The sequence below is a fragment of the Poeciliopsis prolifica genome, unplaced genomic scaffold, assembly GCF_027474105.1.
Source record: "Poeciliopsis prolifica strain line A6 unplaced genomic scaffold, Auburn_PproV2 SCAFFOLD014, whole genome shotgun sequence".
Taxonomy (NCBI): domain Eukaryota; kingdom Metazoa; phylum Chordata; class Actinopteri; order Cyprinodontiformes; family Poeciliidae; genus Poeciliopsis; species Poeciliopsis prolifica.
Genome location: NW_026562389.1, coordinates 2,995,581 through 3,017,752, shown reverse-complemented (window position 1 = coordinate 3,017,752; position 22,172 = coordinate 2,995,581). Strand labels below are relative to the sequence as shown.

At 39.5% G+C, this 22,172-nt stretch overlaps 3 protein-coding genes across 4 annotated transcripts; 2 read left to right on the top strand and 1 right to left on the bottom strand.

Moving 5' to 3' along the window:
* The first annotated feature begins 4,198 nt into the window (after positions 1-4,198).
* slc35d2 (solute carrier family 35 member D2) lies at positions 4,199-9,080 on the top strand. The gene is made up of 12 exons (XM_055039161.1): positions 4,199-4,486; positions 4,592-4,625; positions 4,692-4,778; positions 5,277-5,344; positions 5,426-5,497; positions 5,618-5,686; positions 5,792-5,894; positions 6,700-6,792; positions 6,898-6,965; positions 7,057-7,135; positions 7,340-7,422; positions 8,818-9,080. Exons 1-12 carry the CDS (start codon positions 4,359-4,361, stop codon positions 8,939-8,941), a joined length of 1,008 nt encoding a protein of 335 aa, XP_054895136.1. The 5' UTR covers positions 4,199-4,358; the 3' UTR covers positions 8,942-9,080.
* Positions 9,081-9,084: 4 nt separating this feature from the next.
* Positions 9,085-16,362, bottom strand: znf367 (zinc finger protein 367). Its single transcript, XM_055039162.1, has 5 exons — positions 15,724-16,362; positions 13,985-14,135; positions 12,911-13,030; positions 12,466-12,604; positions 9,085-11,803 (listed from the first exon to the last, which is right to left on the bottom strand). The coding sequence occupies exons 1-5, from the start codon at positions 15,997-15,999 to the stop codon at positions 11,545-11,547; spliced, it is 945 nt and encodes a 314-aa protein (XP_054895137.1). The 5' UTR covers positions 16,000-16,362; the 3' UTR covers positions 9,085-11,544.
* Positions 16,363-16,666: 304 nt separating this feature from the next.
* On the top strand, positions 16,667-21,798 carry LOC129365732 (intracellular hyaluronan-binding protein 4-like). Of its 2 annotated transcripts, XM_055039159.1 has the most exons (9): positions 16,671-17,951; positions 18,040-18,285; positions 18,918-19,059; positions 19,359-19,496; positions 19,572-19,643; positions 19,713-19,793; positions 19,879-20,050; positions 20,613-20,801; positions 21,639-21,798. In XM_055039159.1, the coding sequence occupies exons 1-9, from the start codon at positions 17,807-17,809 to the stop codon at positions 21,702-21,704; spliced, it is 1,251 nt and encodes a 416-aa protein (XP_054895134.1). In that variant the 5' UTR covers positions 16,671-17,806; the 3' UTR covers positions 21,705-21,798. The 2 variants fall into 2 exon arrangements, with proteins under 2 accessions (XP_054895135.1, XP_054895134.1); XM_055039160.1 differs by lacking the exon at positions 21,639-21,798 and having other exon boundaries at positions 16,667-17,951; positions 20,666-20,779.
* The last annotated feature ends 374 nt before the right edge of the window (positions 21,799-22,172 follow it).

Sequence of the window (22,172 nt, the reverse complement as noted above, 5' to 3'; positions counted from 1 at the left end):
AAAGCACTTTGATTAAAAGTGCTTTATAAATATATTATATTTATTATTATTGATGAGCTGCAGCAAGTGGAGAGCTCTGATGAGTAATAAAGCTACAATAAACAGAGTCAGAATGTTCTTGATTCTATTTTCTGGGAAATACAATTTTTACACTGACCTTAAGGAGTTCCCACACTAAAAAGAAGCTACTCTAAGCAAATATCACTGCAATTTAATGTTTAATCAATCAATCAATCAATCAAATTTTATTTGTATAGCACATTTCAGCAAGGCATTTCAAAGTGCTTTACATCATAAACACAAGAACACAAAGTCATGCAACATATAATAGACAATACATTGTTACATATTACATTTCAAATGAAACTCTAAACAGGTGTGTTTTTACTTGAGATTTGAAGGAAGTCAGGGTTTCCGCTGTTTTACAGTTGTCTGGAAGTTTGTTCCAAAGTTTTGGTGCATAGATGCTGAAAGCTGCTTCTCCTCTCTTGGTTCTGGTTCTGGGGATGCAGAGCAGACCAGAACCAGAAGACCTGAGAGGTCTGGAAGGTTGATACAACAACAGCAGATCTTTGATGTATTGTGGTGCTAAACCGTTCAGTGATTTGTAAACTAACAACAGTATTTTAAAATCTATTCTTTGAGCTACAGGGAGCCAGTGGAGGGACTTTAAAAACTGGTGTTATGTGCTCTATCTTCCTGGTTTTAGTGAGAACGCGAGCAGCAGCGTTCTGGATCAGTTGCAGCTGTTTGATTGATTTGTTGGACAGGCCTGTGAAGACGCTGTTACAATAATCAATGCGACTAAAGATAAACGCATGGATGAGTTTCTCTAGATCTGGCTGAGACATTAGTCCTCTAATCCTGGAGATTAATGTTGTATTATCACTATCATACAAAATAAGGTCACACACATTCATAAAAACAGGATTTTTCTTATGTTAACCTATTAGGCATGTTTTCATGTCAGATATACAGTAACTAAAAGTATTTGTGTTTTACGTTAGGCTGTGTTGTCTATATGCAAATGGTGTTTTATCTTCTAAAGGGTAGATCAGTAGAAGTCACTCAAGCAAATCGCCTGTGCTTTATCTATTTGCTTAGCAGTGCACAACTTCTGCTCACATTGTTTCATTTGCACATAAAGCTTTTCAGTCTAAAGGTGATGTGGAAATGACACATGACTTGGTTAAGAACAAAGTGCAAAAAAACAACTTTTTGAACCGTATCCTTTGTAGAGAAAGACAAAATAAAATAGCTTGGGACTTTTTAACCAATGAAAATGTTTAAATCTTTATTTAAGACATAACTTTATGCATAATCTAATATTCATGTCAGGAAAAAAAAAGGTGTATGATGAAACATGCAGCTTTGCATTTTAGCTTGGTTTCCTGTAAAGTCAAACAAGAATATGTTACTGCTTGACAGATCATACTTATTCAAAATATCTCTGTTGAAATCAGAAGTGCAGTTGTGGGTTGATTCTTATTGGCATAAAGATGGATTATCTTGGATTAGATTTAAATCCCGTGCACAATCGATTCCTTGTTGCTTGTCATTTTTCATGTTAGTAACAGAGTAGGATGAGGAAAACTTATCCAACCAAACATAAATAGATCAATAAAACATTTACTGAAGTATCCAACGACGTATACTTAGACAGATATGGACATCTTTATATGTATTAATCCTCACACACACTCACACATTCACACTCATTCTGTGCAAACTCACAGCAAAATCCTTTTAACAGTATGAGGTAGTTTTATTTGGATACTGTGTTAAACTTTCTTTTAGCTTCTTTTAGGCTTGACTGTCTGTGCATATTATTAAAAAAAAAATTCTGACAGAAAAGTAGTTTAACTCCACAAAAATAATCAATGTTATAGATTAATTTCCGTTATTTATGATAATTTTCCACTTATCAGTACTGAAAACATAACCTTTAAAATTGGAATATATATCATACCAATAAAAAAACCATCCATCCATCCATCCATCCATCCATCCATCCATCCATCCATCCATCCATCCATCCATCCATCCATCCATCCATCCATCCATCCATCCATCCATCCATCCATCCATCCATCCATCCATCCATCCATCCATCCATCCATCCATCCATCCATCCATCCATCCATCCATCCATCCATTTTCTTCCCCTTATCCGGGGTCGGGTCGTGGGGGTAGCAGCTTCAGAAGGGAGGCCCAGACTTCCCTCTCCCCAGCCACTTGTTCCAGCTTTTCCAAGGGAATCCCAAACAAAGTCCTCCTGGTGGGACACATCACCAGGGAGGCGTCTAGGAGGCATCTTGACCAGATGTCCGAGCCACCGCAACTAGCTCCTCTCGACGTGAAGGAGCAGCAGCTCCTCTCTGAGTCCCTCCCGGATAACCGAGCTTCTCACCCTATCTCTAAAGGAGAGCCCAGCCACCCTACTGAGAAAGCCCAAGAGGGAAGCGGGAGATCGACAGGCGGATTGGCGCAGCGTCTGCAGTGAAGCAGTGACTATGCATTTGTGACCATACAGATGGATTACTGTAAAGCACTTCATATAGGAGTCAGTGATTTATATATTACCCAGCTCCAGATGGTACAAAATGCTGCTGCACGTTTTTTAACAGGCACACAAAAATTTGACCATATTTCCCCTATTTTAGCTTCCTTACACTGGTTGCCAGTACATTTTAGGATTCATTTTAAAATCCTTTAATTTGTCTTTAAAGCTCTTAATGGCCTTGCCCCTCCCTGTCTGTCTGAGCTGTTAAATTCTTACACACCCTCCCGTTCCCTCAGGTCAGCCGATCAGTTCCTCCTGAAGGTGCCAAAGACAAAGTGCAAGCTCAGAGGGGGCCGTGGTTTTTCTGTGGCAGCTCCCAAGCTATGGAAATGATGTTCCTTTGGCCATCTTTAATTCCTGCTTAAAATTTTGTTTGAAAATGTATTGTTAATCCGACAAACAAAACTTATCGGGACTTATATTCAAATTTATTGTGAACATGACTGGACACGTGTGCTTCTTAAATCATCGCTGTCCATAAACGCTGATTCGTCTATTCTTCTTTTCATCTTTCCTTTATTTAGCCAGGTAAAACCCCAGTGAGGTCCAATTTCATTCACCAGAGACTTGGGTAGAAATCTACAACACAGGAACCTGGTTACATAAAAGTGAAACAAATTAAAGCATACGCACAAGTTTAAAACAAATGACACACTATGTCTGCGTTTGTAAATAATTTGTGCCGTTTTGTGCTGCCAAAAGTTAGTAGTCCTTTAGATTTCAATTTCATCTTCCCTGATCTTTTTGCTGAGGAGGTAAGAAAAGAAGAAGAAATGTTATTTTAATTGAATTTGTTTTCGACCTTGTAAGTCTTTCTGCTGAAGCGATATTAACAGAATATAACCACTATGTGATGCACTGTTTGGCATTATGATCAGATGCAGTACAACTCTATGGGTTTAAGGCCTGTGTTTGAGATGTAAATCTTGGACCTTCAAGAAAAATAAGCTTGGAAAATGATTTCATCCGTGTCTTTCTAGATTTTCTCCCCTGGAGACGATGGGTTCTGCATCGTGGAACACTTCCATCTTTTCTAAATGTTTAAATCCAATCCCTAAAACGTATATTTTGTTCATTGAAAGGTGCCCTGCAGAACATGTTCAGAATTAACTTTGCAAATCTCTGAGTAAAGAGGAACAAAATTCTCATTTCTAAGGAAGTAATGATTTTTTTTTTCAAACAAATTGCATGACCAGGGCTTCCTGAAACACTTTAAATCACCAATCTGATGGTTGAATAATCTAAATAACAGATTAAAAACAGTGAACGGGTTTGTTGTTGAGCTTGTAGGACTGTTTATTCAATACATTAGCAGCAAAAGGGTTTTTTAAGTGAAAAATGTAGCTTATTTTGTAAAAAAAAAAATGTATATAGTTTTCGATAAAACTGCAGCTCCGATTAAAGATTTTAATCGACTGATATAAATCAAACATACCCAACATACCTGATTGTTGAGTCTTTATAGGACAAGTTTGACGTATTCATTCAAACTTTTCACACACGTGTCAGCGGTGTATTAATGAAACAAGGTCTCTTAATGAGGACAAACGGCCTGAGTCTGAGTTGTACTATGAGCTGGTTTGTGATCCTCCCGCCTCTGAATTGTGTAACAGTGTGAGCGCCGCCCACCTGCCCTCTTCCCTTTTGGATGTGGACAATGTTTTTCCAGGAAATGAACAACTGAAGCCGCTCAAACTCCTGCGACGACACGTTCAGTTTACAACCGCAGCAGTTAATTGTTAACTGTGTCTCTCTCCGTCTCTCTCTCTGTCTTTTGTTAATATTATTTTATAACATGTCTGCGGAAGTGTGCAGGGAAGCAGCGGAACATCCCGGACTCCTCAAGCTGTCATCCGCCCTGTTTTACGCCGGCAGTTCGTTTCTGATCACCGTGGTGAACAAAACCGTGCTGACCAGCTTCAGGTGGGTTTTCGTCGATGCCCCGGCATCGAGTCTCGGTGTCACACGGGAAGTTTGTCCGGCGAAAGTAACAACTCTGTAACACATGTACTGTTTGTGACGCTGCAGATTTCCCTCCTACCTGCTCCTGGGAGTTGGACAGGTAAGTTGTGCAGGTGTTCGTGTCACTGCGAGGCCAGACAAAGACTTAATGCTTCTCTCCGTTTAGATGATCACCACGATTGTCGTCCTTTATTTGGCCAAGAAAAGCAACACTGTGAAGTTCCCAGACTTTGACAGGAGCATTGTCTTAAAAGTAAGGACTTCTCTTCTCTTCTCTTCTCTTCTCTTCTCTTCTCTTCTCTTCTCTTCTCTTTTCTTTTCTTCTCTTTCTAGGTTTTACTTCAAAGCTAAGTTAGCCTCATTCAAACCTTTTCTAACTCACCTCAGATGCTTTCTTAGAATACATCTCTTGATCAAGACAATTAAATATTGAAAAAGGATTAGGAAAATATTTTAAATGCTTGTTAGATCACATAATGCTGACATCACTTATGGAAAAATCACAAAATGAGGGGGTTAAAATTGGCCTTGGATGTTGAAGGCTCTCCAGGGATGTTTCCTGCTGAGGTTAAGAGGTCGTTTCATCTGGGGAAGGCTTTAATAACATTTTGTTTTAGTGAAATGCTGTTGTGGATGCCTATCCCTCGTTATCCAGCTGTATTGGTGCTTCTTAATAAAAAATAAAAACACACCACTTTATAGTATGTTTGAATGCTTTAATTTAGTTTTTTTTTATTATTTTTTTTTACAGATTTTCCCTCTACCTTTGCTGTATGTTGGAAACCATGTGACAGGACTGGCAAGCACCAAAAAGCTCAGGTTTTCATCCATCTTACTTGAAGAATACCTGTTTATTGGATTTTAGCACACAGTGGTCACTCTTAAACACCTCTTTTTCAGTTTACCCATGTTTACAGTGTTACGGAAATTCACTATATTGATGACAATGATCTTGGAAGCTTATTTATTAAGGTGAGAACTCTCTAAAGCCTTTGGACAGGAAAGAAAATATATGTTAAAATTGACTAGTTGTGTTACAAGAGGTTTGTTTTTGTTTTTCTTCAACCTCTTGTTGGTTTTTTGCTTTTTCAGAAAAACCTTTTCTAGACGTATAATTTGCAGTGTTGTGACGATAGTCTGTGGGGCCATGGTAGCTGCGAGGTACAGACTTTCTCTCATATAATTTATTCGTTTTTTACGGATTAAATGTTTGTAATCTGGTTGTGATTGTTGGATTTTTCTTACTTTTCTTTTTGTGGGCGTTAGTTCTGACCTGGCCTTTGACGTGGAGGCCTACACTTTCATTCTGCTGAACGACGCCTTCACTGCAGCCACCGGTGTTTACACCAAGAAGAAACTTGGTGATCAGGTACCATTTACCGCACAGCCTGCATATATTCATTTAATATCTATGTGTGTTATTTCAAGTTATACTATATGCAAACATGTTTACTTGATTAAAAATATTTTTTAAAAGGCAAATGTTTTAAACTAATTGTAATTTCATTAACGATTTGCTTAGAGCCAAGTTCTCTTCTAATCTTTAAAAAATAGTCTTGATTTTTTTGTTTTCTATGACTTTTGAAGGTCTGCTCATTTTTTTTCTTTGGACTTTTGCTGCTTTCATGTTCATTTTTCAGTCACTTATTACATCTGACTGTGATTGTGAATTGAGCACTGTTCAAAAAAGCAATATCCAAAGCAGATGAATAGTATCCAAAAATTATGACTTTAAAAATAAATGGGGAAAAAAAACCAGAAAACCTGATAAATCCGTCGTTTATCAGGACGGTTTTATCAACATAAAGACCCGTTAATATTGTCTTTATGTTACCGGGTCCAAATCTGTTCTAGATAGTATGGAAAATTTCTGCTTTCATTGCTGCAAAAAAAAATGTGTCCATAAATTATAAAGAGAAGTATACTGTACAGATTTTTTTACTTGCCAATTTTTATTAAAAGGAGGATAAAACATTTTTGTTTTTTCTTAAGATTTATTGAAAGTTGATTGTCTTATTCTCTTTTGAGCCAGAGAAATAAAAATAGTTTTACATCTATATCGGCCAGTTGTATGAATACATTTGGGATTAACTGTATTTGACAAAAGTTAAATTGCCTGGGTGTTAAAAAACAAAAATTTCAATCGCCTCGTCTTTCCTTCTGTTTGTGCTCAGAGCCTTGGGAAGTACGGCGTCTTATTTTACAATTCGCTCATCATCGTCCTGCCCACTCTTTTGGCCAGTGCATTCACTGGAGATTTACACCAGGTACAAAACAATACTATTGATTAGTTGCATTTGTTGCCCAAAATTAGAATTTTTTTTTTGTTTTGTTTTTTCTCATTTTTCCACTTTTTGTCTTTCCATCCACAGGCTCTTTCATTTCAAGACTGGAGCAATGTTGTATTTATTTCATGCTTCCTTCTGTCCTGCTTCATGGGGTATGTCACAGCATCAAACTCCAACACATTCAGTCACAGTCAGTCCTTTGCTGCATTGATAAACTCGTAAACTTGTCTGTTTTTTCATCAGATTTGTATTGATGTACTCAATAGTCCTCTGCAGCTATTATAACTCAGCACTTACAACTACAGTTGTAGGGGCCATAAAGGTAAGAGCAAGCTAACGAGAAGCTTTTGAAGGAATGAAACGATTTCAGACTGAGATCTCAATCTGTCATTTCATCTTCAGTCTCAAGCAGGAGCTCAACTTCCCAGTTCTCCAGACTTTTCATGTTCGCTGTGAAATGAAAGAAAGAAAACGTTTCGCAGGTTTTGTTTTGATTAATCGGTTGTCATTTGACTTCTCTCCTCAGAATGTGGCCGTAGCTTACATCGGCATCTTTGTGGGTGGAGACTACATGTTCTCATGGATTAACTTCCTCGGCCTCAGCATTTGGTGAGAATTTTACTATGGCTTCATTTTTCTATTGGTGTCATAAAGTCACATCAATAGAAATAGATTACCAAATGAAGCGCAAACTTTTATGAAGTTGTCTTTCAATCAAATATCTACTGCATAAATGAATTCTTTTACACATATTTTCTTGATTTATCTTGGCAAAGATCACTTTTTCACACTCAATTTGTCAAATTTATGTTGTAGTTTTTATAACAGTTTGGAAATCTGAGAGAAGAACATTTGCAAAATAAAGTTTTATTCTCTGCATGTCCCACAAACCATTGCACAAATCATTACACAACACAAAGCTTCAGTTGGCTTTCAATTTGGCAAAATAATAAAGGGCTTTTTACTTCTTTTTTTTTTTTTTGCTGACTCAGATCAACTCTGTGCAAAATCTGCATTGCGTATATCACACAGAATATTTTCTTTATCGCAGAATTTACCGTGTTTAAGAACCACATCTTACATGTTAAAACTCTGTTCTGGACTGTCAACTTTAAAGCAGTTGCTGGCATTCAAAATGAAAAAGAAAAAACACATTTTATTGTGACATTTTTGTGTTTTTATCTAATCAATAGAAAAACACATGAAATGAACACAGTGTTCTGATTTTGTGAAAATGGATCTCAACCTAAATTTCTGTTTTTCTTTTTTGTTTTTTTTAATGTCCTGTCCAACAGAGTGACACAGAATTGTTGTCTGAACCCAACAGATTTACTTTTCACAAGGGGAGCTATGATGCTTCACTTGATATATATAATATATATAAAACTTCACTACATTTTCTTTAAATCTAATGAACACAGAAAAAAAAAACAGAGGTGGGGAAAAGGTTTTAAGGGATAGAAGTAGAGAAAACACAAGACAACACCTTGGAAGTCTGTTTCTAGTCCTGCAGAAAGAGAGAGAGAAAAACAAACCCAAGAAACCACATTCCAAACATGTGTGTTATCACTATTATATATGAATAAGCTGTTTGTTGTTCTGGTTTCTTCTCGCTGAGAAGAATACGACACAAGTTGGGCGTAAATATAACATGTACCGTTCTCAAACAGATGAAGAGCTGCATAAAGACCCAGGTCTGGAGCACAAAAAGCCCTTTTGGACTTTAGAATGGCAGACAAATAACGACTGTTCTCAATCAGTAACTCAACAACCAGACTGATCCACGAGTTTGACTTAAAATGGAGGATAAATATTATTTGGATATGAATAAACATAAAAAAACAAAACCCTGCTTCATTATCTGGAAACTTGAGCATTTTCTCTACTCATCTGGACCTGGAAAAGTCATGTTCATACTTTTAAAGGCCATGTGGGGAGTGTATGCAATTCACGCTACATAAAATGTTCAGCTCATTTCACTCCTACATGCCATTTTCTTTGCAGCATGTCAGGAGGATTAGCCTACTCATACCTCACCTTCAACAGCAGCCAACCGCCCGGAAATAATGCAGAAGGATCTCAAGAGCAGAAGATTCTCATTCCTGAAGATTTATCAAGGAAGGACTGAGAAAAAGAGGAAACATTCAGCCACCAGGTGGCCTTATCCTGCTTCATATTGAAGCATTTCATTAATTCTTTATTGTCTCTCGTTTTGTACTATGAACAAATCTATTAACACCAAATAAACACAAATTCCCACAAACACATCTGTCAGAGTCAGTGAATGTTTATTGATGATCAACAATGAGATAACAGTGTGGACAGCCTGTCAAGAGTAAATAAAAACATCTACCAGCAAGCAGGATCACCCTCTACTGTCAAACATGAACACTGCTGAAGGATGTTAGAAGCAAAAAACTAAAATTAAACTTCAAAGCTTTCTGTAAATAGTGTGCATACTCATTTTATCTTCTAAAGAACACTATATTTATATATATATTAAATGCCTTAATTTACTCAAACCACAAAACAGACTAAGGGGTTGAAGCTCTTCCAAATATATTATCATTGGGCTCATTAAATCATTTGGATTTTTCTTCTTTTGGATTATTATTTTGCCTCTTTAAGGGGTAATTTGCAAACCAGATTGAAAGGGCACAGCTGGATTAAAACCAAAACAGAGGCAGAACATCAGTGAGGGGCTTCGTACAGTGTTAAAACGATGTAGTGTCACATTGAGAAAATTACAAAAAAAAAGAAAAGGGGGAAACATTCAAACCCACCCAGCAACACTCAAATCAGTTCATGAAAAATAAAAACCATTTCCAGAGCAAACAATGAATCAAATCTTTTCTGCATTGCAAGCTTAATCCGAGCCTCTCCGGTGTGGTAAGTGCTTCATCGTGACTTTGATGTTTTACAAACTTTGGATTTATGTCACACTATTAAATTATAATTCCAGCACTCAACTATGTGATGTCAGCAAAAAAAAAAATCGTACAAAGTGAAATAATATTTAAATGAGATGACAGAATTGCCACACTGCTATGATGCCATGTCAGTATCACATCTGGTCTGTCAGCTTTTAATATAAAAGACGACGACCCATCGAAAGGAAAACGTATTCTCACCTGCAGGCTTTCGCTTGTCACTAGACATGGGCCAATGTTTAGATTACTGTAACGAAATCCTAAATAAAAACACTATGGCATCTAAACTAATGTGACCCAATTTACTTCATTGAAAAAAAAATATATACATATATATATTATTTCTTAACCTACTGATTGTATTCATCTTTTTTTAATTTTGAGCTATAATTACAAGATAAAATATAGTAGTAATTTAGGTAGAACTATAAGCTAATAGCTGGCTAACTGGTTAAACTATTCAGGAAAAGAAATAAGTGCAATCCTTTTCTTTCAGCCAGTTAACTAGCAGTGTGCAGCATCTTAGGTGTGAGGTGAAAGGTGTGCTTACACACTGCTCTGAGTACTTACACACTTTTTAGACCCATCAGCCTGTAAGCTTTTCCTTTCCTTTAAAGACATTGCCTTATTGTTGTACTTGCTCTTTCCTTAAATAACCAAACTCCTTGTGTTATTTTTCATAGGAAATATTTACAAACTACCAAAATTGCCTTTCTCTAAAGCAAGAGTGGAAAATAAAGCCATGCTTCAGACAGCTAACAGGCAGCAGACTATTCTCGCTCAATGTTGGCACAATCCTAATGTGCAAGAATGTTTTTGTTTTATTTCCCAAATACTTCCTAACAGTTAGCTTTTTTTTTTCTTTTTTAAACAGACAAAAAATAATCTAAGAGCCCTTTTCCAGCCAGCTGATTGGCAGTGTGCATAATCCACACAACTGGAGAAATCCCATTTTGAAAACTTCAAACTTGTAGGTGTGACGGCAAATTGAAGCGTTTTTTGGGGGGGTTTCACACTGGAACTTTTTTAAACCTTTCTGGTGCCAACTGGCCCATGCCTAGTTCTGACAAGAAAAACTGAATTGTTAACAGAAACTATGAATCCAGAACACAGAACATAATCAACTACTTCGCTGGTTCTGCAGAACATGGCAGCATTTCGGGGCTGAGTTTGTATTTGTTTTTTTAAAACCTTCTGCATGATCAGACTTCTGGATTACGCTTGCAATGATTGGCTGTCATGTGCTTTGTTTTGTTCCTGCTCGCCCGGTTTGTGAACAGAGTAGTAACAGTGAGGCTAAGACTACTTCACTTCAGCTTTCTCCGTTCACCTGGGCCATCTGACAGCCGGATCTGTGACCACACCCTGTGTCATTCGGTCCATCTGAGCTTAATCCACACATATATATATATACATATACATCAGTCATACACTTATTCCCACAATATACTTAAAAACTCGTTACCAAAGTGCAAAACAAAATCAAATTAAAACATAATAGGTATTCTTCTTTTGCCTTTATAAGGCAGAGGAAAGAGACATTCTTCATGTTGTCAAACCTATGTTTATAGCAGCCAAAAAGGTAAAATGGAAGCCGAGTAAGGTGCTTTAGCTTGTGCCTTCCTGGTGCTGAGAGGGAGAGAGTGATTCTGTGCTTTAACACGGATCTCAGGCCAAGTCTGATTCTTTCTCAGTCTGGTTTTACAACTAATCTAGGCATTGATCTGCGTTTATGAAGAACTTTTAGCTACAGCATGTTCTGCAGGAAGGCGGATTAGAGGATCGGTGGGTGGGTGAGCGCTCAGGGCGACAGGTTGTTGGCCAGCTCAATGAGGGCCAGGGCGCCGTGGAGACGCTCTCTCTGCTCCTGAAGGCGCCTCTTGGCCGCACCGCCCTGGTTACCCTTCTCCTCCTCCATGGCCTCCGGCTCCTCTCCGTTCTCCTCGTCAGAGTGGAGGAACTCCATGGGATCCTGCTGCTCCTGGTCCTCTGCGCTCGCCTTGCTCTGCGGCTTCATCTTGGTGGTTGTAGGCGCACGCTGCTCGCGGGTTTGCCAGTACCTGGAGGAAAAACAGCCAGAAGCCATTTCAATACCATACACAAAGCCTATTGAACTGAAATGTGTTTCTTTGATTCCAATAAGTAAACATGTACCAACAGAAAGCCACTTCGACCAATTTTTGATCCACCATTTTAAAAAGACAGGGCAAAAATCTAATTCAATATGAAGTGTTTTCAGATCCAAATTCAAACTGCAAATTTGAATTTGCAGTTTGTACTTCAGGCCTTCTATTATGCTGCATACAACAATCAATAATGGGATGTGTGTAAGTAATAGTATGTCAAGTCGCATTAGGTCTAACACATCTTACCAAGCAGCATTTTCTTTTGAATATTTTAGATTTGCTCTAAGAAAAAAATCCACAGATAAGTAGGTTCTTCAAATAATCTAGATAAGTTCCACCAAAATATCAGCAAATACTGAAAATGAGTTTAGTTGGATGTCCACTGTTCACAACTGAATTAAACAGTGCAAAATTTAAGACAATTATTGTTTCAGAACTAAGACTAAAATAATACTAGTAATTACTAGTATTACTAGGGAATACTTTGAGAGAGATTATTAAGCTCCTTGAAGCAACTTTTGTGTTTTACGCCATCAAAGATGATCAACCTGACACTATGTTTGTCTGCTAAGTTTCTGTAGAGGGACTTTACTCACTTAGCCAGCCACTCTGCCACTGCCTTGTTATCCACAGACTGAGCCTTTCCCAGACTCGCCTTCGGTTCTTCTCTGTTCAGACGAGAGAAAGGATGCTTGGGGCAGTGACGGTTTGCATGAGTGAACCGACTGCCACATCCTGGATACAGAAAAAAAAAAGAAAGAAAGAAACATGAATAAACACATCTACAGTACTATGAGATCACTGATTTTGCATGGGAAGAATTAAAGAAGGTAATAATAGTAAATAAAGTTAATCTCTGTATTAATCAGACATGCAGTATCTACTCATATTGTGTTTTCAGGTACTTTCCAACTGACCCCCCCTTTAATAACACAGGAAAGTACCAAGAGGTGAATAAAAGTGAAAGTATGGGCTTGATTTAAAAAACCTACAAATTAATCTGTGAATCTTTTTTTTTTTTTTTAAGTATGTCTGACTCACCTTTCTCTGAGCAGACAAACGGCTTTTCGCCGGTGTGGAGCCGCTGGTGAGTCTTCAGCTGACCACTCTGGACAAACGCCTTCCCGCAGTTGGGGTAGTCGCACAGATAGGGTCTCTCTCCTAGATGGGAGAAAAAGAATAAATAAATGAAGAAAAAATGTTTTGCCATTTTCAGTACAAATACACTTTCACTTTTACACAAGCCAAGAAATATTTCCTGGTAGAAAACCAAAGACAGAGTTCCAAATTCCAGACTCAGATTTGTAATATGTAGGACATTAAATTCTTTATCTAAATCTGTTGCACTATGAAAAAGTTGCACAAATCCTAAAATAATGCTCTGCTCCTCGGCTGCTGATGCAGCATTGCAGTAAAGGGAAGTTTCACAACTTTCAAGTTTGATCTAGAGCAGAGTTTCTCAATTCCGGTCCCCAGCCACCGCTGCCTGCATATTGTGGATGCTTCTTTGTTCCAGAGCGTCTGATTGAAATGAATGCGTGACATCCTCTGTGCGCTGTAAAATCTTTGATCAAGAAGTGTGAAATAGCTAAAGATGCACTAATCGGGTTTTTCTCTTCACCAATAAAGATTTTTGTTGAGGTTCGACCTTTTGATTTTTCTCCATTAAGGACCTTAACATAATAAACAAGATGTGCTATAGGTGCCTTGATAGAGATAATAATTATTAGTCCAGTAGTAAATAAAAGTATTAAAAACTATTGTGAATGCATTATTGTGAATGCATTAACAATTAGGATCAAATTTAATCTCATTGGCAAACCAAATATAATGAAGGTTCGCACATTTTGATGCCTTTAATGAATAAAGAGAAAATATTTTCTTTTCTTTTTTTTTAGCATTTGACCTGCTGGTCATTCATCAAAGCCCGTGCAGGAAAAATTGAGATTTCTCTCTTTTATGTGATGTAAGACAAGCAAATATCCTGAACCTTACAGTTAAGCTAAAAACAAAAACATGTTTTCATATTGGACTATACTACCATACTACTAGTCATACTGCCATTTAAAACATGTTTGCATCTTCATCTAACAGCACTGCATCTGTCACACCCACCTGTGTGTGTTCTCTTATGAGCCTGCAGGGACTTCTCTCTGGGGAACACCCGGTTGCAGATGTTGCATCGGATCCGGCTGGAGGAGGTCTCCCCCTCGCTTATCAGCTCCCGCACCGTGTCTGCTCGGGGCCGGCCTCTCCGGATACCATCCTGACAACCAGATATAATCTAATCTTTAGTGCGGTCAAAGCTGGAGGAAGCTCATTTCAGCAGAACAGTGCCATGTGTTGTCCTGATTTTCCAGTCTCTTAGCTCTGGGTAAGGTCCTCCACTGAACTATTGCTGCCAATATCAATGACATTTAACCAGTTCTACCGGCTTACCTCTCTGGTCTATTTCTCTCCTAGACAGAGCTGATAACAGAGCGATTGATGCCTTTAACTTTTTATTCTACCTTTCATTCCAGTAGAAAATAGTCCTGGATCCGTTCTGTGTTTTTGTGCTCCTGCTCTCGACCACTAGTGGTATGTCTACTCAAGTTCTTCCAGGATCTGCTGGAGGTTTCTGGCTGTTTTAATTCAGTCATTCCTTTCCCCTGTTGCCACGTGCTTGTTCATATTGTTGGAAATACAGACGCATTTAGCCAAACTTCTTGGTACATAATCTACTATCTCTGAATGTGTTGTATTATAATTATATTATGATTCTGAATGTGGCTACATAACTATATTTGAATAGTTAATTATTTTATTTGGACTGATTTCAATGTATCTGTATATGAATTGAGCTCGTTTGTAAAGTTGAGATTTGCTGTAATTTGGCTCTATGCAAGAAACATAACATAATTATATAGGACAAAGTATCTTAGTGATTCAGGCTCAATAATTTTGTGACAAGGCTTAGAAGCCAAAAATACTCAGTTAAGTATTTTTGGAAACATATTATACCGGCATATATTTAACTAGTTCCATTTTGAACATCAGCCTTCAACACACATAAATATCCATGCGTTGTTTTCTGGATTTTTAACCTCTCAAATGCCAGCTTAAATAGTGCCAGCATCTAAAATCTGCAGGACACCAATTGCTTTTTTTTTTTTTTTTTTTTTTTTTTTTTTTTTTACATCTTAGTAATATTTTAGACTTTGTTAAAGAGGTCATTCCTGTGAATGGGCTCCGTGAAGAAGAGATTTTACCACCGGTGGATAAAATAGGAAAAATAAGCATCAAGTTGCAGCAGTGTGTTCAGAATGCATTTAAATATGTTACACAAGTCGATCCATTAAAACGTCAGTTTAGTCCACAACACCCATCAACTTTATCCCCATGTGCATAAACACAGCCAGCATTAAAAAAAAGGAAATAAAACCGAAGAGAAAACGTATTGCAACATATCAATAATTAGTTTCATTGTAACTCATTGACTTCCGGTTACATTTTTGGCGCGCGGCCTCACGTCATGTTTCAAGAGCAGCTGCAGGGTTTAAAATCCAGCATGTCACACCCTAATGCGCGGGCGTTTTTTAAATGACTCTCCATCTCGACCACATTCAGCATAAATAAAACACACACAGTTTAACCCCTTCCTGTCTGGGGTTAGGGGTCATTCTCTGTCTTTAGATGCTGATTTATGCGTCTCTGAACAAACATCTATGTGGCTACAAGTTGTTACTAGTTGCGATTTCTGACAAAAGAGCTGTGTCAACAATAACTCTAATAAATGCGCAGCAGAGAAAACAGACATCTAACAGACAGCATCGTGCAGTGTTGGGGCAGATATTTAAAAACAATCTGTTTACCTTGATCTGGTCAGGAGACGGAGCTGTGTCCGCCTCCCTGGTTGTCTGTGACCCGGTTGGGGACGCGGCCCCGCTCGCCGAGCCCGGGCTCAGCGTCACATTGTGGGCGTTTTCCCCCCATTTCCAAGGGTAGACCATGAAGTCGCTGAAACCTGGACTCGTGGGAGTCAGAGTCTCCACTTTCCTGGGTTTGATGGGAGTCTTGATGACAGAGACCAAAACTCTTTTGGGCGAGTCGTTGCAGAAAATGACGTGCGGATGCTTGCTGTCGGCCATTGCGAGTGCAGTAATAGTACACGTGCCTTAAAAACGCAAGTAAAACAGTTAAAAGTTGCTGTCTGCTTACAGAAAGAATCGATAAATAAGTCCTAAATGACGGGTCTTCAGTCTGGGGTAAATATGTCCTTCATTTCCATAGAGGTATGCAAAAAAGTATATATACTTTGTTACAGGGTATCCTAAAAGTTTCCGAGCAGAGAGTAACAGTCCCCTTCGGCCGGAACCGCTCCTCTGAACTGGCCGGTTGCGCCCACAAATGTATGGTCCCGCTTGCAAACTCCCGCCTGAGGAGTCTGCCATCCAATACGCTGGAGAAACCCATCCCCACGTGTCAGCAGCAGCCAATAGCAGCAATGTTCGCGTCAGCACCATTAGCCAATCAGAAAGAGAAACACTAGGGTATGCGCAGACCAGTTTTTGGCCAATGGAATTTAAACACCTGACGCGCGCTCTTGTAAGTTGACACCGATTTTGGCCAATGAGGATGAACAGGACGTGCAGCATAGCCAATCAGAAGGAAGAGCGGTTAACTTTATGTGGCAGATGGCTCCTTCCCGCGTTTAGGAGTCTGTTTATGTTATTACATGTTTTTTTTTTACTTTAAAGGGAACGGAAAAGGCCCAGAGGCGCCAAAATGACGTAATCATTTTAGGGTGGAAACAAAGAGTGCACTGTTTTAGGAGACTAGAAATCGAAACGTAAAGTTATAAGGGATTTACTAGAGAGAAAATGTATTTATTTTTTGGCTCTCATAAACTTTACTACTTCTGTATTTAAAAGATGTTTGTGTCATCTTCTTTATATTAATCAATATTACAACCTTTCATAGCTCACAAGCTCATTTTTAATTTCAAAGGCCTTTATTGGAAAATAGATACAATTTATAAAAACTCTCAAAAAGTTTCTAATTAAAATGGAGAACTGGATCAGGATCAGGAAGCATCACCCAGGAACACTTCCAGGGTTTCCTCCAGAAAACCTGCTGAGCCCGGTGGCTGGGGTCATCCACCAGAATTACTGAGACACTCAAACCCATGGTGGACCATGAAGGGGATAAATAAGACCAGAAACACCTATTAACTGATCTGGAGAGAAGCCTGGAGGTGGCGCTCTGGTGTTAGACCAGTGATGGTCTAACTGTCATGGATATACTGAGTTATTTTAGGAACTAAAGTCTCTTTGAGATAACTCCCTTCAGCTCAGCATTAATATGTCCTCTTCCAACAGAAAAAAAAAATCTGCTCGAAAAGAGAGTGAGCATCTTCAAAACGTTTGTCAACAGAGGGAAACCTGTGTCCTGCGTGAGTTTGTGGTGTTGGCTCTCAGAGCGCTGACTCCAGCCACAGTCTGTTTTGTGAATAATCTGATCGGTCTTTACCTCATCATCTCCTTGTAAACCATTTCTCTAACAAGATTTTTCTTCCACTAAACTTTCTATTAAAATACATAGTCTATAAACAGTCTGCTGCTTTAGTAGCCACCTTATGTGTTTAATGGATAACTGTTAAGTCAGCAGTCTTCCCTGTGATTGGTCACTAAAATATAACATAAAACTAAAGGTCTTATGTAATATAGTTTTCTAAAAACTAAATGAAATACTTTAAATTATCTTCTGGTTTAATGAGAAGCTTTGGTCAGACAGTAATTACAGTTCCTATGTATATATATGTGTGTCGTTTTTTTTCTAACCCCACACTTCTTCCTTCAAAAGCTGATTGATGCCGTCTGACTAAGCACAGAACAATCCAGGACGGGCTGAAAGCCATCTCTATGCAGAGCGTATTGATCAGTGAACAGCCTATTAATGAGCGCGAGGGCGTGGCGAGGCCTCCGCACGTGGAAACATTTAAAACCTGTCGATAAAGGCTCGCGCTGTTCTGGTCGGCTGCTGTCAGGAGCGGATGAGTTCAGTCCGCGGTTCGCTTCTCCTGTAGCTGGGCTTCAAAGCGGTACTCCCCATTTATTTGTTCAACTTTTCTTTTTCAAAACTGAACCAGCTTGTTACATGTTTTGTGCGCCTCTCTCACACAAACGCAGGCGGGGGGGGAAAAATGCTGCAGGACGCCTTCGGCTGCGTCGTGGTGAACAGGTTCGGGGATCTTCTGGACGACGAGGCCGATCCGTTCGACCTGATCAGCGAGGTGGAGCTGGAGAAAGAGAAGAAGAAAAGGAAGAAAAAGGAGGATGAGGACAAGAAAAGCAAGCAGAAGAAACCAGGCCTGAGGGAATCTCAGAGGAACAGGCGGCTGCCGGCGGCCCCAGGTGCTCTGAAGCTGGTCCCAGGTGAGCCGCATCACCGCGACAGACACAGGCGCGGCACAAGCTGGCAGACGCTGGTGTTTCTGGAGCGGATGTTGGCGTGCTCCGGCTGTGTCAGCTGTTGGCGATGCAAAGTCAGCGGAGCTGCTCGTTTGCTCTGTTTGGCTGCGTTTCCCATTTCATCTTTTCCACAGGGTTCTGTGCCGGCGCTGCCTGCATCAAACTGGTACTGCCAGAGGCGGTGCAAAGGTTAAGGACCCCGAGCACAGTTTGATTTTTGGGGCCCCACCAAACATACAAAAGTATTGCAAGCTTTTAAAGGATGCCAAGTTCATGTTTATATCAGGAGAGTGCTTTGAAAGCTAAAATTCTGATGCAATATGGTGAAAAGTTGTGACTCAAGTGTGTAAAAATGTCCTAATTTTTAAAATAACTATGGACATGAAATGTTCAAGTATCTTTGCATAACCTAGATAGAATATCCCAGGGATCCACAATGGCTCTCAATAACTTTGGCTAAAAAAGATTTAAAAAAAAACACTTCATATTTTTAAAAATCATTTAACAAATACAAACATTAGCAATTTCATAGAAAAATATCAGTAATGGTGTCATTTCCTCAAATAATTTAGCACAAATCAACATGTTGTCATCAGGGCAAAAGCAGCAGGAATGTCCCCCATTAGCAAAGGAGGACAGAGACTCCAGAGCCGAGACTCCCAGGACCAGGAAGAGAGGAGGCGCTGCAGGCCAACGGAGGCTGAACCAAGAAGAACCGCAGGAGTTTTCAATGCCAAAGTATGAAACGATTCATAGTTTCGTTGAGTTTATCGGTTTACGGTGCAAGTTTCTAAAAATTATTGCTCTTTTTATTCTTAATTTTCAATGTGGAATTCAAAGTGTATTGATCTTTAAGTAAATATGTATTTTCCCTACTAATTAGAAAAAATGTTTATTTACTTTAAGCATAAAACACATGTCCTATTCAAAATTATGCATCTTCTACTTATACAAGTTCTCTAAGTACTATGGGCAGCTTCAGACGTGGCCTGCACAGTTTGAGAAGCATTGCATTGAACTGTTGTTCTGGTTTCCAGGCCGTCCTATAACGAAGCCTCTGACTTCAGCAGCAGAGGGGGATTCACAGGCCGAAGAGGAGCGAGAGGAGGTGGGGGAAGAAACTCTGATAACTTTTATCTGCGAGGCAAGAGAGAATATGATCGACATGATGGAACGTAAGGATGTATATTCAAGATGCATTTGACAGGTTTAAGCGTTGTGGATGGTGGATCATAATGTAACGGTTGCAGAGGGATCTCGTCGGAAGAAAAGCGAAGAGGCAGAGGACTGTGGAACTGGGGGAGTGCTGTGGAGGCTCCAAGGTCAGTAAACTGTGGTATGTCAGTGCAGTACATGCCTTCAATTTAATGTTTTATTTTTCTTTTCTGAAGTGAAATGATGGAGGTGACAAGTGATGCTGGTGCCAAAGCTGAGGATCCACAATCAACTTTGGAGGAGGAGAATCCAGCTCGGTGAGTAAACTGTGTGCCCAAGGTTTTTACATGAAAACTAAGAGTAGTATAAAATGGGCTGAACTTGTTTGGCTCCACTTAACAGAGTGACAGATGAGGACAATGAGATGGTGGTCCAGGTTGCAATGGAGATGACCCTGGATGAGTGGAAGGCCATTCAAGAGGAGAAACGTCCCAAAGTGGAGTTCAATATCCGTAAAGCGGAGCATAAGATTCCCTCTAAAGCAAAGGTCATTCACCAGTCCAAGCACCTGGAGGTGAGAATCATGGGATGTTTGAAACTACAGAGCCTGAGTGGAGTGTGTTTTAATTACCCACATGCTTGTAGAAAGTGTTACCTTTTTATTGTAATCCTAAGCGGACGGCTTGTTTCTAGAAGTGTTTCTTTAGATGAACAGGTTCACCGTGAATTAGGGATGTGGTGGTTTGGGCCTAAAAGTATCAAAATTTTGTTGATAAAGTGGTATCGCTGCAGTCAAAGCCCCATAAACAATTACTGCTCTTGATATAATATAAAAAAAATCCATGGAATAATTTAGAGATATTTAAGAAGACTTCTTCTTGACACAAGATCAAAAGTAGTTTCTGAAAACCAGGGTATCTAATGCAGTAAAGTTTGAAAAGTACATCTGGTTTGGAATATGGGTGTAACAACAAAATCTGGATATGAATAAACACTACACTGACATTTACATTAACATGTAAAGAGATTTTACCATGATTTAATAACTGTAAATGTTACTGTATTGCACACCCAAATGTTTGGATTTTTGTAAATCTAAACATTTGAATGCAATGCATTTGCATCCACTTTTTCAGAACACTAAGGAGATGGTAGAGGAGATTGAGGAAGATGGAAACTTCTTTCGCAGGTCAATGAATGACATCACCACTCTCTTGGACATAAACTTTGGGAGTCTTGGACGTCCGAGTCGTGGCGGCCGAGGAAGGGGAGCTCGAGGTGGTCAAAGTGTTCGCCCAGAAAAACCCAGACCCATTTATGAAAAGGTATGTTATCACCTCCCACAACCAGATGGCCCCTAAATCATCAGTGTGTCTAATATTAAAATATTTTATCATGTAGATTTTATTCCCATCAGGCCTTTTTGGCCCGTGGGACTCCAGAAGCAGCTGAAGGGTAGTGGCAGGCGAAATGGCCTGCGGCTCGGGTGGTTGCTGAGGCAAAAACCTTAGGAGTGGGAAGAGTTTGGATACGCGTTTTGTGGACTTGGAAAAGATGTTCAACCGTGTCCCTCGGGGAGCCCTTTGGAGGTTTCTCAGGCTCTTTGATGTGGGCTATCAGATCCCTGTATGACTGGTGTCAGTCTGGTCCGCATTGCCGGCATTAAGTCAGGCTTGTTTCCGGTGAGAGTTGAACTCCGCCAGGGCTGCCCTTTATCACCGATTCTGTTCATTACTTTCATGGACAGAATTTCAAGGCGCTGCCAACGTGTTGAGGGAATCTGTTTTGGTGACCTTAGATTGCATTTCTGCTTATTGTGGATGATGTGGTCCCATTGGTTTAATCAGGTTGTGATCTCATGAGGATGAAGATCAGTGCCTCCAAATCTGAGGCTGTGGTCTTGAGCTGGAAAAAGTAGAGTCCAGACACGTCCCACCAGGAGAAGGCCCTGGGAAAGACCCAGGACACGCTGGAGGAACTATGTTTCTTGGCTGGCCTGGGAACACCTGGGGATTTCCCTGGAAGAGCTGGAACAAGTGGCTGGGGAGAGGGAAGTCTTCTGAAGCTGCTACCCCCGCGACCCGACACTGGATAAAACAGAAGAAAATGGATAGATTTTATTCTACCTCAAAACGAGTAGCTAATTTTTGTTTCCAATTCAGGAGGATGAGATGGCGCCTGATCCTGATGACCCAGAAGACTTTCCAGCTCTCACTGCAGGAAAATGACTGACTTGTCGCCTTCAATTAAACTGTTCACATTTCTGTTCTTAATGTTCTGTTGCACTTGTAACGCTGTTCAATAAAAGCTTTTGCAAAGTTACTTTTCATCTTCTGCTACAAATGTCTGGTAACAATGGCTCCATCACTTCCACATTTGGGGATTTCACCAAAATTTAGGTGCGTCTCAAACTGCCATCCAGTTTATTTAAAGATTTGCTTCCAAAAAGTTATACTTATGCTATCGGTTGATAATGATATTTGAGCCTGAGATTCAATGAATATGGCCTAGGCTAATGAAAACCTGTAGCTATAGTGCAGGAGGGGTAATAAGGTGTTGGGTGGCATGGGGATTTTTAGAGAAACTTTGTTTCCTGATTTGATTTTATGCTTTGAGAGGGTTGTGGAAAAGAATTTATTAGAGGCAAAAATTGTGTCCAGTATTGAATAGTTGTGCCTCCAAAAGTTTAAGGCATA

Excerpts from the sequence above, each read along its gene's own strand:
- slc35d2 (XM_055039161.1), top strand. The coding sequence starts at position 4,359 with ATGTCTGCGGAAGTGTGCAGGGAAGCAGCGGAACATCCCGGACTCCTC. Across the intron at positions 4,487-4,591 it reads ACCGTGCTGACCAGCTTCAG|ATTTCCCTCCTACCTGCTCC; the intron begins GTGGGTTTTCGT and ends GTGACGCTGCAG. Across the intron at positions 7,423-8,817 it reads TTCCTCGGCCTCAGCATTTG|CATGTCAGGAGGATTAGCCT; the intron begins GTGAGAATTTTA and ends TTTTCTTTGCAG.
- znf367 (XM_055039162.1), bottom strand. The coding sequence starts at position 15,999 with ATGGCCGACAGCAAGCATCCGCACGTCATTTTCTGCAACGACTCGCCC. Across the intron at positions 14,136-15,723 it reads CGTCTCCTGACCAGATCAAG|GATGGTATCCGGAGAGGCCG; the intron begins GTAAACAGATTG and ends TCTGGTTGTCAG. Across the intron at positions 11,804-12,465 it reads GTGGCAGAGTGGCTGGCTAA|GTACTGGCAAACCCGCGAGC; the intron begins GTGAGTAAAGTC and ends TTTTTCCTCCAG.
- LOC129365732 (XM_055039159.1), top strand. The coding sequence starts at position 17,807 with ATGAGCGCGAGGGCGTGGCGAGGCCTCCGCACGTGGAAACATTTAAAA. Across the intron at positions 17,952-18,039 it reads TGTAGCTGGGCTTCAAAGCG|GCGGGGGGGGAAAAATGCTG; the intron begins GTACTCCCCATT and ends ACACAAACGCAG. Across the intron at positions 18,286-18,917 it reads TGCTCTGAAGCTGGTCCCAG|GGCAAAAGCAGCAGGAATGT; the intron begins GTGAGCCGCATC and ends TGTTGTCATCAG.